Source organism: Moschus berezovskii, chromosome 3, assembly GCF_049115385.1.
Source record: "Moschus berezovskii isolate FMDL1 chromosome 3, NW_MosBer_1.0, whole genome shotgun sequence".
Classification (NCBI taxonomy): Eukaryota; Metazoa; Chordata; class Mammalia; order Artiodactyla; family Moschidae; genus Moschus; species Moschus berezovskii.
Window position 1 is genome coordinate 39,509,355 of NC_142462.1, and position 15,972 is coordinate 39,525,326.

The 15,972-nt window shown below is 41.4% G+C and overlaps 1 protein-coding gene across 1 annotated transcript in view; it reads right to left on the reverse strand.

Annotated features, from left to right (window-relative positions):
• LOC129552314 (ATP-dependent translocase ABCB1) overlaps positions 1-15,972 on the reverse strand; it is a 115,293-nt gene that overhangs the window by 39,592 nt on the left and 59,729 nt on the right. The window contains exons 8-16 of the mRNA XM_055420594.2: positions 9,318-9,489; positions 6,488-6,601; positions 6,234-6,344; positions 6,027-6,152; positions 5,717-5,920; positions 4,608-4,778; positions 2,455-2,616; positions 1,227-1,403; positions 560-706 (exon numbers count right to left, since the gene is read on the reverse strand). Coding sequence (XP_055276569.2) covers positions 560-706; positions 1,227-1,403; positions 2,455-2,616; positions 4,608-4,778; positions 5,717-5,920; positions 6,027-6,152; positions 6,234-6,344; positions 6,488-6,601; positions 9,318-9,489 — 1,384 coding nt within the window. The remainder of the gene's footprint in view (positions 1-559; positions 707-1,226; positions 1,404-2,454; positions 2,617-4,607; positions 4,779-5,716; positions 5,921-6,026; positions 6,153-6,233; positions 6,345-6,487; positions 6,602-9,317; positions 9,490-15,972) is intronic.

A 15,972-nucleotide genomic window follows, 5' to 3' on the forward strand; every position in this document is an offset into this window, starting at 1 on the left:
GGCCAAAATCTGACTTGTGAGATGGTAACTTTATGGTTGAAAATTCCATCGTGAAAAGCAGGTGTGACCAATATCTGTCAACCTGAATCTTTTGCAAGCCATCACATTTGTTTTCATCTTAATATGTGGGACGGACATCCCACAGAGGCCAAGTGCTCAGCCCCATCCCATCCTGACAAGCACACGAGTCAGAGAGTGGCTCTCCCTTGAGCTGGTGTGATGAACACGCGAGGAACCCTCTCTGTACACCAGTCACAGAATTGTTCCCGAGGTTCACTCAGAGTCCAGTGATGGCAGCTAGGGGACAGTCACCTAGTCAGTTTCAGGGACTGATTTCCAGGGTCTCATTCCCAGGGCCCTAGGATAGAAACCAACTGCCATGACAAAGGAAGTTTGAAAAATCAGTTTTCCTAAAAAACTTCCACTCCTACATCTTCAAGCTGCTATATGAAGGTGCAATGCATGTTTTTGTGGCTTTTATATAAATTTACAAATATAAACAGTTCATTCTTTAGTCAGGACTCACAGGTAAGTCCCCAAAATGAACATAGACACTTACTCCTATAATCCTTGAAAGTATGACTGAGAATGCTGGTTCCAGACCTCCATTTATAATGGCGCAAAATACACCAACCACAAAATAAGGCCATTCAGTGATATTCAGCTTCAGAATCCTCCAAAAGGAAACTGGAGGTACACTTTCATCCTGGAGAACACAAAATATTACAACAAACCAGTTAGGAAAATAACTGATCTTAGTGGATTTAACTGACGAACAGTTCTTCTGTATGCACAACAGTTTTTAAACAAATATATCTCATTCCTACTTCCTTATCAGTTGATGGCTATGTAACTTTTTGTAAAGAGCGCTGACAGATTCCGTTACATTGTGCCTTCATTTTTAAAGAAATACATGATGATTCCAAAAATATTTAAGTCTGACCTGACATCTGGAATGTGACTAGCATATTGTAAGGATGAAGGGACAAAAATGTTTGTACTTGAAGACCCACTACTATCTCTTTACATTATAAGCTCTGATTCTAAAATTCTTATCTATAAATTATCACTCATAAATTCCACCTCAGAGTTAACATGTTGAGATCTGGGTCTGTGGACCAAGCTAAGGGACAGGATGGGGAATTCTGGATAACCCTTTCTTGCTCCCACTCCTATCCCAGCCTTAGCCCACTGTTAAAGACATCAGTCTGCAGCCTCTTTTGTACCAAAGTTTCTTCGGTACTGAGCTTTCTGTCCTGGCTTTGGGATCCACGGATACTCCTGCGAGTTGATTTTCTTCTGATTAGACTGGATCTTAAATCTTCGGAGGACGTGTACAAGTCATCAGTTTTACTTAGGGATTCACCAGGGGTACTTTCTAATTCAAGCTCATTTCCTTTTGTCTAAAATAAACAAGAAATATGCATAAGATGGTTAGGTGGAGTTAACCAACGAAATCTAATAGCTCAACAGCAGATATCAAGGAAAACGGTAATTTAAGTTATGGGAAAGGATGAAGTGGAACTGCCATTTTTTTGGTGTGATTATATTTGAAAATTAAAACCATTAAACAAGGATCCCCACAAACTATGCTGAAACAACATGGCATCCATTCCAAGTATCTTATCTAGTCACCTCCTTTGTGTGAGTGTTTTTGGCTCAATCAGATTTGCTTTGGACCAGTGACATCACACAAATAATGGTCCAAGTCATACTCTGAGACACAATGTTTTCAGTAGACATGTCAAAAAAAGTGATAGGTAAAGTTAATTTTAATTATGTATTTTATCTAAACTTTCATGTATCTAAGATATTAGATTAACATGTAATCAGTGTAAAAACATTTTGAGATATCTTGCATTTTTCTTTGGACTAAGTCTTTGGACTCTGGTATGTATTTTCAACTTACAAACAACTTCAATTCAGATTAACCAGCACTAAAGTGCTCAATAGCCATGTGTGGCTAGCAGCTGCTAGAGTGGATACTGCTGCGGCTGCTGGTTAGTCGCTCAGTCGTGTCCTACTCTTTTTGCAACCCCATGGACAGTAACCTGCCAGGCTCCTCTGTCTATGGAATTTTCCCAGCAAGAATACTGGAGTGTGTTGCTATTTCCTTCTGGGGATCCTCCTGACCTAGGGATTGAACCCACATCTCTTGCTTGGCAGGCAGATTCTTTACCACTGAGCCACCTGCGAAGCCCCTACTAGAGTGGTTAGCTAACTTCTAAGCCTTTTTAACTTTACCTTTTTCTATCCTTCTTCTTTTCTCTCCTTTCAAGAGGGAAAAAAAAATGTCTAAAACCTGTTATGATTTTCAATGCCCCTGCTTCCCACCCCCAAATTTTTTCCCTCTTCTCAAGATAATCAATAGTAACATTTATTTATAGCACCAAATACAGCAAAATCAGCTCATGCCTGAGATACCTGAGGACACTGCTAGAGTTAAGACTATACCTGCATTGTGACAAGTTTGAAGTAAATGCCTCTCTTCCCCATGAGCTCATCATGATTGCCTTCTTCCACAATGACTCCATCATCAAGACCAGCGATGACATCAGCATTACGAACCGTGGACAGACGATGCGCTATCACAATGGTGGTCCGGCCTTCTCTGGCCTAAAGGGAAAAAAATCTCAATTTTGAATACATGAACGAGTATATGAAAAAAATTCAGTAATTCAATGTATATTTATTGACCACCAATGCCCTGGACATTGCAAACCTGTGTAAGCTATATGAGGCAGTCTCTGGCTTCAGCAAATGTATTGTTAATGGTTTAAAATTATGTTTCAATAAGTATAAACACAAATACGATAGTCTCATATTAATACTATGAAAGCCTCTAAGATTTTACTCAATCTCTACTAGCCTAAGTTTACGTAATAATCAAGGGCTTATACAGAGGTAAAACACTTGACAGCCCAGGAATCAGTCAGTTGGAGCAGGTACAGGCCCGCTGCTATCCCATGCAAGCCAGCCAGCACCAAGTTCCCCTGGAAGTCACCCTGTGCTCTCTCACAGACATCTGGATGACCAAGACAAACAATAAATGTGAGGCAACAAAGGCCAGACTTCAGCATTACTTTGATCTGAACTCAAATCTTACTTCTGCTCTACATGAATTCCAGGATCTTACGCAAGTCTTTAAACCTGTGCAAGGTTCAACTTCTTCACATATCAAATGGGGATAATAGTACAATGCTACTTTCTGGAGTGGTTGTGATACACAATAATGCACAGGTAGCACTGTGATGTACACAGTAAGTGCTTAATAAATGATGCTTATTTCTAGGGAGAAGCATTATGGAAAAAACTAGGGACTTAAGTAAATGTCTTAAACAGCCAATCTCATTTTTATTTTCACATGGAACAAAGCCAGATAATCAGCACTTGTCTGAGATTTCTTTAACCTTTGTAACTTTCCCAGTGCTTATAATTTTTCTTATTCATATTTCTCTCTGGGAACTAGCAATAAAATTCTCAGAATAAGCTAGCAAAAAGAGGTATAAGGATCAGTATGAAAAAGAGAAGTGAGAAAAAGTCTAGGAAGAAAAAATATGCAAATCAGAAAAATTAGGTGGAAACAACTAGAAAGCAGAGAAGACAATGGATCAATTCTTTGGATGTTTTCAAAGGATGAGATGTGGAATGCCCCCTCTAAAATGTGCATTAAAAGGAAAAGGTATTTTTAAATGCAACCTTTCTAAATTCTTTTATTAATAATTTAATACATAGTAACATGGTAGAATAGAAAGAAAACAGACAAGCAGAGTGAAGAGGGAAAAGCAGACTCAATCGCATCTCCTTCTATTTTGGTCCACACAATTGTTAGGGACCTTTTCTCTCTTTCCTTTCTCAACAATCTGTTATGCGCTCTGCCAGGATGTTTAGAGAAACAGAGTTGTTTTGTTCTTAGAAGCGGGGGATAGCTGGAGCAGAAATGAGTTCATCTTTCAATTCTGCTGGGAGCTCTTCAACTCACAGCACTTAAGGGTGAAAAGGTTTCTGCGTTCCGTGTCCCTACAGAGCGAGCCTAGTTATCATCAGACACCAGAGGCCGAGCACATAGTGACTGGCAGGGCACACACACTCAAGTCTGGCCAGTGAAGGAGTCACACAGACTCAGGTACTGCAGGAAGGTCGAACTCTGTTGATGGTCAAGGACATTTCATTTCATCCCCAGCGTCATCAACTCTCTGGCACTCTCCTCAAGATAAGAGGTTTCTCATTTCCCATTGTCTTGATAGGCATCTGACCTCTTGAGAAACAGATGTAAACCTTCCTCATGCTGGAACTCCTAAAACCTAAGTATCAGGGTGATCTCTAAGGCTAAGTTTTTAAGTCACAATGAAGACCAACTTTCATCTGAGTTCTACATTGTTTAACTTAAAAAAATGTGCAAGTATCTTTCAATGAATGTTTATTCATCTCTACCTAAAAATATACCAGAGAAATAAAAGTTATACAGATCCACAGAGGACTGACGGTTTTAATAGCTTAAAGAATTACTTTAGGAGAGATTTCTTTAAAAATAATATTAAGAAGAATTAACAATGGAATGTTCTTATGCTTATAAACCAGCTAGGATTGAACTGAGGTTCACCCACCTTATCCAGAGCCGCCTGAACCACTGCTTCACTCTCAGTGTCCAGTGCTGAGGTGGCCTCATCCAGCAGGAGAATCTTGGGGTTGCGAACCAGGGCCCGGGCAATGGCGATTCTCTGCTTCTGTCCACCGCTTAGCTGGGCTCCTCTCTCTCCAACCAGGGTGTCAAATTTCTACAACACCGAAACCACAGGAGGATTAAACAACAGAATAAGCAGCCTCAACTCAGATTTTTAAGATGGGAAGTAATCCTATAAACAACCCAAACCTCACAGGCAGTATGGTCCAGGGTGTGTGTGTGTGTGTGTGTGTGTGTGTGTGTGTGTGTGTGTCTGTGTGTGTGTGTGCCTGTGTGTGTGTGTGCCTGTGTGTGTGTGTGTCTGTGTCTGTGTGTGTGTGTGTGTGTGTGTGTGTGACTCTACGGACTGAAGCCCACCAGGCTCCTCTGTCCATGGAATTCACCAGGCAAGAATACCGAGTGGCTTGCCATGCCCTCCTCCAGGGATCTTTCCAACCCAGGGATCGTCTGTCTCCTGTATTAGCAGGTGAGTTCTTTACCACTGGCACCACCTGGGAGGCCTCAAACTTAGCAATAACCAACCCTAATTTAAAAAAAAAAGGTCAGGTCTTCCCTCATGGTCCAGTGGTTAAGAATCTTCCTTGCAATGCAGGGGACACCTATTTGAACCCTGGTCGAGAAAGATCCCACATGCCAAGGAGCAACTAATACCATGTGCCACAGCTGCTGAGCCTTGCTCCAGGGCCCCAGAGCCACATCTACTGGCACCTGGGTGCCTGGAGCCCGTGCTCTACAACAAGAGAAGCCCCCACAATGAGAAGCCCTCGCCCATGACTAGAGAGTAGTCCCTGCTCCCTGCAACTAGAGAAACTAGGCTGGCAGCAATGAAGACCCAGAATAGTCAAAAAGTAAGTAAATATTTTTTAAAAGTATGTCTACTACTAGTTGATGCTACTAGAGCTTTAAAATCTGGAGTCATCTTGATCTGCCACCTTGGGAAGTTCCTCCAGTTTATATTCCTTTCCTGACTTCCGATGCATCAGGCCAGCATGCCATGACCCTCCAGCACAACAAAGATGGAGAAGGACTTACATTAGGCAGTTTCATGATAAAGTCATAGGCGTTGGCTTCCTTCACAGCTTTCTGAATCTCATCCATGGTGACATCTTCACGGCCATAGCGAATGTTCTCAGCTATCGTGGTGGCAAACAGCACAGGCTCCTGACTCACCACCCCGATAATCTCCCGCAGATACCTTACGTTGATGGTCCTGATATCCTGTCCGTCGATACTGACCTAAAATAAAATGGAGCTGTGATATGGACATAGCGCAGATTTGTGATGTGCAATCTGCTAAGGTAAGTCAGTGCTGCAGCATCTGGTTGAACAAGAGTCATCTCACCATGCCCTCCGTGGGGTCATACAGCCTCTGCATCAGCTGGACGGTGGTGCTCTTCCCACAGCCGCTGTTTCCAACCAGGGCCACCGTCTGCCCGCTCCCTACCTTCAAGTTGAGGCCCTTCAAGATCTATAAGAATGAACAAGAAATAAACCACAGATTTCAGGACTGCGTACACTGTTGAATTGTTGAGTAATCATTTCATTGTACCTTAACTTCGTTTCGAGATGGGTAATGGAAGTGAACATTTCTGAATTCCAGATTTCCTTTAATATTGTCGGGTTTGTGCCCAGCGTTTGAATAGCTGTCAATGCTTGGTTTCTAAACAGAATAAAATTTCAGAAGGTTACAGCAAATACTAGGTTACAATAAATACTTTCAATTACATTTGTGGAAAGCTGAATAAAAGTGATAAAGAAATAGACTGTTTTAGACAGATAGATAAATGGCCAGCCCAGACTTACGTTATCAATGATCTTGAAGACTTCATAAGCTGCTCCTCTTGCATTTGCAAATGCCTCAATGTTTGGAGATGCCTGTCCAATACTAAAAATTCCAGTTAATACAGAAAAGATGACCTGAGGAATGTGAAGTAAAAGCATCGAGTTACTTAGTATTTAGTGTGCTTTTCTCATACTTTTAACATCGCTAGTTAAATTTTTACATGGCAAGATAACATATGAATGCTGACTATTAAAACTATTTTTAAAATTGAAGTACTTTTCAGTTGAAAATGCTGAATTAGTCTTACTGGATCCGTGAAATAATAAATTCTATATGAGTGGAATATTTTCATATGTCTTCAAAGGCCAAGAATTTTGGTTTAGAGCATCAGCAGGGTATAGTGGAGATACACCCTATTGTGAGAGTCAGAAACCTGAGGTGTGAACCCTGGATTAAGCACTAAATGGCTGTATGTCTTCAGGTGATTCTCCGACAGTCTGGACTTCAATTTTTTTATTCGCAAAAAGAGACAAGATTCTGTTTTCCCTACCAAGCAATCTTAGTGTTGTTGTATCAAGTGGAACGGTATGTAGGAAAATATTTTGTGAATGATAAAGCACACATTCTCCGTCAGATGGAATCTTTTTTTCCCCCTCCACCAAACTTCTTCTGTTGAAATGAAAATGAACTTCAGTTGCTTTTGTACTTTTTTGTATGTTTTTAATCTTACAGTCCTGATTCTGTGTCTTATCCTTGAGGGACTTTGGGAATTTTCCTTTACTTCAGAAAGCCTTAGTTTCCTCATTTGTGAAATGGACTTAATAGTGTTTGTTGTAAGAGTTGAAATAAGTGCCTTTCTATGCATTAAGTGTTCAGTATTCAGCAAAAGTTATATGTTATTACTAACCCTTATGACATTTTCAAAAGCCTGTACTTCTGTGAGTCTGCAGATCTGCTACTCTGGTCCAGCAGTTCCATTTGCCTGGGTCGAAGGGGTTCCTGTGATGTGGAACTTTCAGAAACTTTCAATGCTTTAGCTGGAATGAATTGGTTACCTTTTTCCACCCAGGCTCTTAGTAAATGCTTATTGTTTTGATTTGTTTTTTTAATAGATGGTATTAAAAGCTAGTAGAGCTGTAGCCATTAACTTTTATGCCATTAACTGACTAGGCCTTGAAGCTAAGCTAGAGACAAAAGACAGGTAAGGAAAACATGGAATGGAAAAAGGAGCTAGATGAAGAAGGAATGAAGTGGGGAGTGAAATACACAGTAATTATCATCTGGTTCTTGTGTGCTGCTCCTTCAGTCTAGCTGTTTCTACCTGGCCACACTTCTGTTCCTCAGATAAAGCAAACTCTTCTCACCTTAGGACTTTGAACCCACTGTTCTGTAAATTTGGTATATTTTTCTAAGTTTTGCTGAGTTGTCTCCTTAAAATCTTTATTGAATTTGTTACAGTAATACTTCTGTTTTATGTTTTGGTGGCGCATGTGGAATCTTAGCTCCCTGACCAACCCACATCCTCTGCATTGGAAGGCGAGATCTTAACCACCGCACCACTAGGGAAGTCCCATTAATGTTTGCTTGCTTCTTGTCTGAGCCCTACTCTGCAGACACATGCATGCATAAACTCCCACTCATGCTCACTTACTTGTCCACATTAGAATATAAACTCTAAGAGACCAGGAATTTTGTTTGTGTTGTTCTCCCCATTTTTCTAGTGTCTCATGCATAATAGACGCTCAGTAGATGATGTAGGAGTATGTTCACAGAGAGAGTTAACCTAAACCTAGTCTGGGGCTTCAAGAATGCTTCTTATGGGGGCATTTTAGTTAAGGGACTTGGTTAAGTGGAGAATGGGGCAAAGGGCAAGGTAATCGTGATTGATAGGGTTAGATGCAGTGGTCTTCAGTTCAAATGCCTACAGATAATGGTATGGAGGCCTGCATTTTTACATCAGTGGCTACTGTTGAGATTGAACTGGGTTAGGAGTTACCCGGGCAGGAGATGGTGGTTACCTGGAATAGGATGGTAGTAGTGGGACTAGCGGAGAAGGCAATGGCAAGCCACTCCAGTACTCTTGCCTGGAAAATCCAATGGATGGAGGAGCCTGGTGGGCTGCAGTCCGTGGGGTCACTAAGGGTCGGACACGACTGAGTGACTTCACTTTGACTTTTCACTTTCACACTTCACTTTCACACATTGGAGAAGGAAATGGCAACCCACTCCAGTGTTCTTGCCTGGAGAATCCCAGGGACGGGGGAGCCTGGTGGGCTTCCGTCTATGGGGTCACACAGAGTCGGACACGACTGAAGTGACTTAGCAGCAGCAGCAGCAGCAGCAGCAGCAGCAGCAGCCACCAAACTCTATTCTTTCTGCGGTCTGATGAACAGATTTTTTTTTTTTCATTTGCCCAAATCAGTTTCTTATCGTACATTTGACACTGTTTCTCTACAGGTGTTTAAAGAGGACTAAAGTCACTGTTCATTTCTTTGTAAATCACACAGTAGTTATATAATCCAACAACTTACAATGAAGAAATTTTGCTAAGTGTTTCTATATTCACTTTCCCATAGTCCTTACAACAACACTAAAAGTTATGGCATCTTACTCCTGTCATTTCTATTTTGCGGAAGACGTAACAGTCTTCAAAAGTCTAGGTGGCTGAATCAAATCATACAGTCATTAAATGGCACAGCCAGAATTTGAATCAGATCGGCCTGATATCAAATCCCAGGCTCTCACTCACTCTTCTTGGACATTATTTAATAATTCTTCAAAAATATATTCTCTAACAGTCAAACCAATACCACTAAATTTCATTGACATTTTAAGCAATTCATCTCTTACCGCAACCACTTGTCCAATGGTATATTCTCTTGAGAGGACCAAGGAGGTCCCATACCAGAAAACCAGGGCATAGGATGCATAGAGCAACAGAAAAGCAGCACCCATAGAGATGTTGGCCGTGATAGCTTTCTTTATTCCAATTCTCTTGGCTTCTTCCAAATTTTTGTTGTACCTGGGAGAAGTACCAAATTATCACACAGGCTTGTAAAATCTTACAAAACGGGTCAATACAGCATGACGGTTGTTGAGTACTCAAGACACACCAAGGCCTTTGGTGGGTGCTTCACATGTATTTTCTCCCTTTGACCCTATGATGTTCAGTTAAGTTCCGTTCAGTCACTCAGTCGTGTCCGACTCTTTGTGACCCCATGAACCACAGCACGCCAGGCCTCCCTGTCCATCACCAACTCCCGGAGTTCACTCAAACTCATGTCCACAGAGTCCGTGATGCCATACAGCCATCTAATTCTCTGTCGTCCCTTTCTCCTCCTGCCCCCAATCCCTCCCAGCATCAGACTCTTTTCCAGTGAGTCAACTCTTTGCATGAGGTGACCAAAGTATTGGAGCTTCAGCTTTAGCATCAGTCCTTCCAGTGAACACCCAGGATTGATCTCCTTTAGAATGGACTGGTTGGATCTCCTTGCAGTCCAAGGGACTCTCAAGAGTCTTCTCCAACACTACAGTTCAAAAGCATCAATTCTTCGGCGATCAGCTTTCTTCTCAGTCCAACTCTCACATCCATACATGACCACGGGAAAAACCATAGCCTTGACTAGACGGACCTTTGTTGGCAAAGTAACGTCTCTGTTTTTTAATATGCTATCTAGGTTGGTCATAACTTTCCTTCCAAGGAGTAAGCATCTTTTAATTTCATGGCTGCAATCAGCACCTGAAGTGATTTTGGAGACCCCCAAAATAAAGTCTGACACTGTTTCCACTGTTTCCCCATCTATTTCCCATGAAGTGATGGGACCAGATGCCATGATCTTAGTTTTCTGAATGTTGAGCTTCAAGCCAACTTTTCACTCTCCTCTTTCACTTTCATCAAGAGGCTTTTGAGTTCCTCTTCACTTTCTGCCATAAGGGTAGTGTCATCTGCATATCTGAGGTTATTGATATTTCTCCCGGCAATCTTGATTCCAGCTTGTGCTTCTTCCAGCCCAGCGTTCCTCATGATGCAATCTGCATACAAGTTAAAAAAGCGGGGTGACAATATACAACCTTGACGTACTCCCTTTCCTATTTGGAACCAGTCCGTTGTTCCATGTCCAGTTCTGACTGTTGCTTCCTGACCTGCATACAGGTTTCTCAAGAGGTAGGTCACGTGGTCTGGTATTCCCATCTCTTTCAGAATTTTCCACAGTTGATTGTGATCCACACAGTCAAAGGCTTTGGTATAGTCAATGAAGCAGAAATAGATGTTTTTCTGGAACTCTCTTGCTTTTTCCATGATCCAGCGGATGTTGGCAATTTAATCTCTGGTTCCTCTGCCTTTTCTAAAACCAGCTTGAACATATAGCTGATCTTATTTGCAAAACAGAAATAAAGACACAGACGTAGAGAACAAACATATAGACATGAAGCGGGGGAAGAGATGGGGTGGGATGAATTCCGAGGTCTGGACTGACACATAAACAACTACTTAAACTATGCATAAAACAGGTAACTAATGAGCACAGGGAACTCTACTCAGTGCTCTGTGGCGGCCTAAATGGGAAAGAAATTAAAAAACGAGGGGATATAGGGGTGTGTGTGTGTATCTGTTTCTCTTTGCTGTGTGACAGAAACTAGCACAACATTATAAAGCAACTATACTCCAATAAAAATTAATTTTAAAAAAAGAAAGTACTCAATACAAGTTAAGTCCTTGAAACCTCTGCACATCAAGGATGAAGGCAGCTTGCTCCATGCCCTGCCTCCCTCTGGGCCTGCTGGAAGGACCAAATGAGAAAAACACATGCATAGGAGCAATCTGAGTGCTCTGAATTGCCATCTAAGACTTTTTACATGTAAATAAACTGTGTTCTGTGCTAAGTTGTGTCCGACTCTTTGCAACCCTAAGAATTGTAGCCTGCCAAGCTCCTCTGTCCATGGGATTTCCCAGGCAAGAATACTGGAGTGGGTTGCTGTGCCCTCCTCCAGGGGATCTTCCTGACCCAGGGATCGAACTCAGGTCCCCTGTATTTCAGGCAGATTCTTTACCATATAAGCCACCAGAGAAGCACCCATGAATAATTCTTACAGCAAAAACAGGGGATTACACAAAAGAGGGCAAAACCAAGGAAGAAAACAAAACCCAAAGCAATGTTGGAGACCATTGATAGACATCTCCCTCTCATTCTAATCACTTAACATAATTTGAGCACTTTTTAAACCCTGGGGAAGTGGTTAATTTCTGATGTTCAAATTAAAGGAGACAGGTGCATAGCAGACTGCTCCGCTTAAGAAGAGAGATATGGAGATAAGTGAATGGAGATCAGATTTAAAGAAAAAGAAGGATCTTTGCAGATACAGAACCATGGTAAAACTATGAGAGAGAGAACAGACTGTAATTGAGCCTTAAATCTGTCCTTATTCTCTTAATACAACTCCCTACAGGACATCAGAGCATTGCCTTGCAGAAAAAAGAGCTCATAATTGCTGAAATGAAAGAGTTTATTTCTAATAGGATGTATATTTTGATACATAAACATATGATGGTATAAACATTATACAGTATTAATTTTTTTGGAGGATTTGTTCCATTTGTTAGAATGTACAAGCCGAGGTCAAGCCCTGCTCAGATATGAGCACGTATTCTCTCACACCCTCATGACATTTAAAAACTACTTCACCAATAACCAGTTACCAAAGCATGGCATGGCCCAGTGAAATTTACGTGATTACTTCCTAAACAGTAAATTTAAACAGAACTTTATAGTGATAAAATAGTAATACATTATTAAAGTTTCTCCCTCCAAAAAATGTAAATCTCCAACTAGCCAGTTATAACCCTTGACCAGAAAATTATTTTTGAGAAATGTGCTTCGATGGTTGAATATACATGTCTCCTACTTTATGAGCTGCTGTGATATGAAAATTACCACTGGACATAAATTATACATGATTACATTTAAGGAACTTTAATGCTTAAGACTCACACTTTGTTTTGCCTTTATTTCAGTTCTTGCTTACCGAGACTAACGTAGAAATCATTGTGATATGTTGTGTCCCAAGCAGCCAGAGGAAACTTTTGCACAGGAAGAAGCAACAAAGAAGGAAATCACTTAGATGCCAGAAAAGATAAATGAAAAAAAGAAGGGGGTAAGGAAGGAGGAGAAGCAAACACTGCTCCTTTTGCATAGGCTTTTTGATTAGCTTGTCAACAAAAATGTCACATGTACAAAATCAGATATTAAAATCATCAAATCATTAAAAACTATAGTATCAAAATGGTAAAGTAGGATTTCCTAAAAGGGGTCAAAGTTACATAACAAAACACTGACAATTAGAAAAAACTATTCTTCTTAAGTAATATGAACACATTTATCAATGATGCAAATAGCCACCTATGAGAGCAAGGAAAAATTTCTGCTGTGTGTCCGTGTGTTAGTCACTCAGCTGTGTCCGACTCCTTGCAACCCCATGGACTATAGTCCGCCAGGCTCCTCTGTCCTTGGGATTCTCCAGGGAAGAATACTGGTTGGATAGCTACTCCCTTCTCCAGGGGATCTTCCCGACCCAGGGATCAAACCCAGTCTCCTGCATTCCAAGCAAATTCTTTACCGTCTGAGACACCAGGGAAGCCACACTGAATACTACTGAATTAAATTCACTTTAAATTCTGAGAGAATTTGAGAGATCCTACTATACCTGCTAATTTGAAGGGAAAATCAGAGTAAGACCTTAATTCTTATCTATGTAGAAGCAACAAAGGGAAGGGTAAGAACTAGAAGGAAAACTGCATAATTGTATTTGGTCTAAGAATAGCTTTAATAATTCTATTATTGCTATTGTTTAGTCACTAAATCGTGTTTGACTCTTCTGCCATCCCATGGACTGTAGTCCACCAGGCTGCTCTGTCCACTGGATTCTCCAGGCAAGAATACTGGAATGGGCTGCCATTTCCTTCTCCAGGGGATCTTTCTGATCCATGGATCGAACCTGTGTCTCTCACATTTCCTGAATTGGTAGGCGGATTCTTTACCACTGAGTCACCTGGGAAGCCCCTTAATAATTCTACTTCCAAATTAAATCCCAAATCCAGGGACTTATCCTTCTCCTGGACCACTTCGACAGTCTTCTGAGCAGTTCAAATTTTTGACGGCTCTCATCCATTCACCGGACCGATTACAGAGAAATGATTTTAAAACATAAAGTAGACAGTCATTCCCTTGTTTAAAACCCTCAACTGCTTCCTATGCCCTTGGAGTTAAATCCTGACTCTTTACCAGGACATGCAAGTCCCCATGTTCTGGCCCCCACCACCCTCAACAGCCCCTCTGCACCTCAATCTCCTCTCACTAAACCAAGCTCCAGTCACACAAGCCTTAGGATATCTTCTAGAATATACCAAAGTCTCTGCCATCTCGGGAAACCTGGAAGACTCTTGTGTCCCTACCCTACTACAGCAGGCTTTTTCTCATCCCTCAAGTACCAGCCTCCAGGAAACCTCAGATATCCAACATGCATGCCTCCCTTGACCACCATGGTTAAAGTAAACTGGTCCTGCTCACCCTCATCAGCACATTCTTTGACTCCTTCAAAACACATTTAAACAATTCGTGATTTAATTCATGTCTCTGATGACTTTTTTCTTCCTTCCTACTCTCCTCTTTCACTTTCATCAAGAGGCTTTTTAGTTCCTCTTCACTTTCTGCCATAAGGGTGGTGTCATCTGCATATCTGAGGTTGTTGATATTTCTCCCGGCAATCTTGATTCCAGCTTGTGCTTCTTCCAGCCCAGCGTTCCTCATGATGTACTCTGCATATAAGTTAAATAAGCAGGGTGACAATATACAGCCTTGACGTACTCCTTTCCCTATTTGAAACCAGTCTGTTGTTCCATGTCCAGTTCTAACTTTTACTTCCTGACCTGGATACAGGTTTCTCAAGAGGCAGGTCAGGTGGTCTGGTATTCCCATCTCTTGAAGAATTTTCCACAGTTTATTGTGATCCAGACAGTCAAAGGCTTTGGCATAGTCAATGAAGCAGAAATAGATGTTTTTCTGAAACTCTCTTGCTTTCTCCATGATCCAGTGGATGTTGGCTATTTGATCTCTGGTTCCTCTGCCTTTTCTAAAACCAGCTTGAACATCTGCAAGTTCACGGTTCACATATTGCTGAAGCCTGGCTTGGACAATTTTGAGCATGACTTTACTAGTGTGTGAGATGAGTGCAATTGTGAGGCAGTTTGAGTATTCTTTGGTATTGCCTTTCTTTGGGATTGGAATGAAAACTGACCTTGTCCAGTCCTGTGGCCACTGCTGAGCTTTCCACATTTGCTGGCATATTGAGTGCAGCACTTTCACAGCATCATCTTTCAGGATTTGAAATAGCTCAACTGGAATTCCATCACCACCACTAGCTTTGTTCATAGTGATGCTCTCTTAGGCCCCCTTGACTTCATATTCCAGGATGTCTGGCTCTAGGTGAGTGATCACGCCATCGTGATTATCTGGGTTGTGAAGATCTTTTTTGTACAGTTCTTCTGTGTATTCTTGCCACTTCTTCTTAATATCTTCTGCTTCTGTTAGGTCCATACCATTTCTGTCCTTTATCGAGCCCATCTTTGCATGAAACGTTCCCTTAGTATGTCTAATTTTCTTGAAGAGATCTCTAGTCTTTCCTATTCTGTTGTTTTCCTCTATTTCTTTGCATTGATCGCTGAGGAAGGTTTTCTTATCTCTCCTTGCTATTCTTTGGAACTCTGCATTCAGATGCTTGTATCTTTTCTTTTCTCCTTTGCCTTTTGCTTCTCTTCTTTTCACAGCTATTTGTAAGGCCTCCCTGGACAGCCATTTTCCTTTTTTTTGCATTTCTTTTAAGGAGTTTAATAGAACACTGCATATACAGCAGGGACCCAAACGGCTACAGCCTCAATATAATAAGCACGTGCACCATGGAAACTGACAGCAGGAGAACCTGCTGGTCTCAACCCTGAAAACAGATGCAGGGTGGGGGGAACATGTCCCCCGGGAACTGGAACCATAAAAGGCAATGCTTATACAGGTCTGAAAAATATGAGTTCTCCAGCGTGGTTCAAGAACTCCTTGACAAAGGATAGAATGTACATGGGCTCAGGTTTATAGTGCCCCAGTGGGTGGCAGAAGCAAACACAAATCCTTCCCGCAAGAATTCAGCTTCTCAATCCAGACCCACAGCAGTTGTAAGATGGCTCTGATTGTAGGATTTGTCTCAATTTCAGAGATGAGGAAATGCAAGAGAATTGACGGAATACTACATGTTCTTGAACTGTTCACTGCTGTTCACAGGAATGCCGTTTTCACCCCTGAACTGTCATCAGGTACCCAGAGGCCGTCCCGTACAGTGTTGGTCTGCAGATCTTATCACACTGTCACTGGTGTTACTAAGTAGACAATCAGGTACTCTACAGAATGGCAGATGTGCTTTTTGTTTACCAACTGAATAACTTTTATTTTTTATTTTTATTATT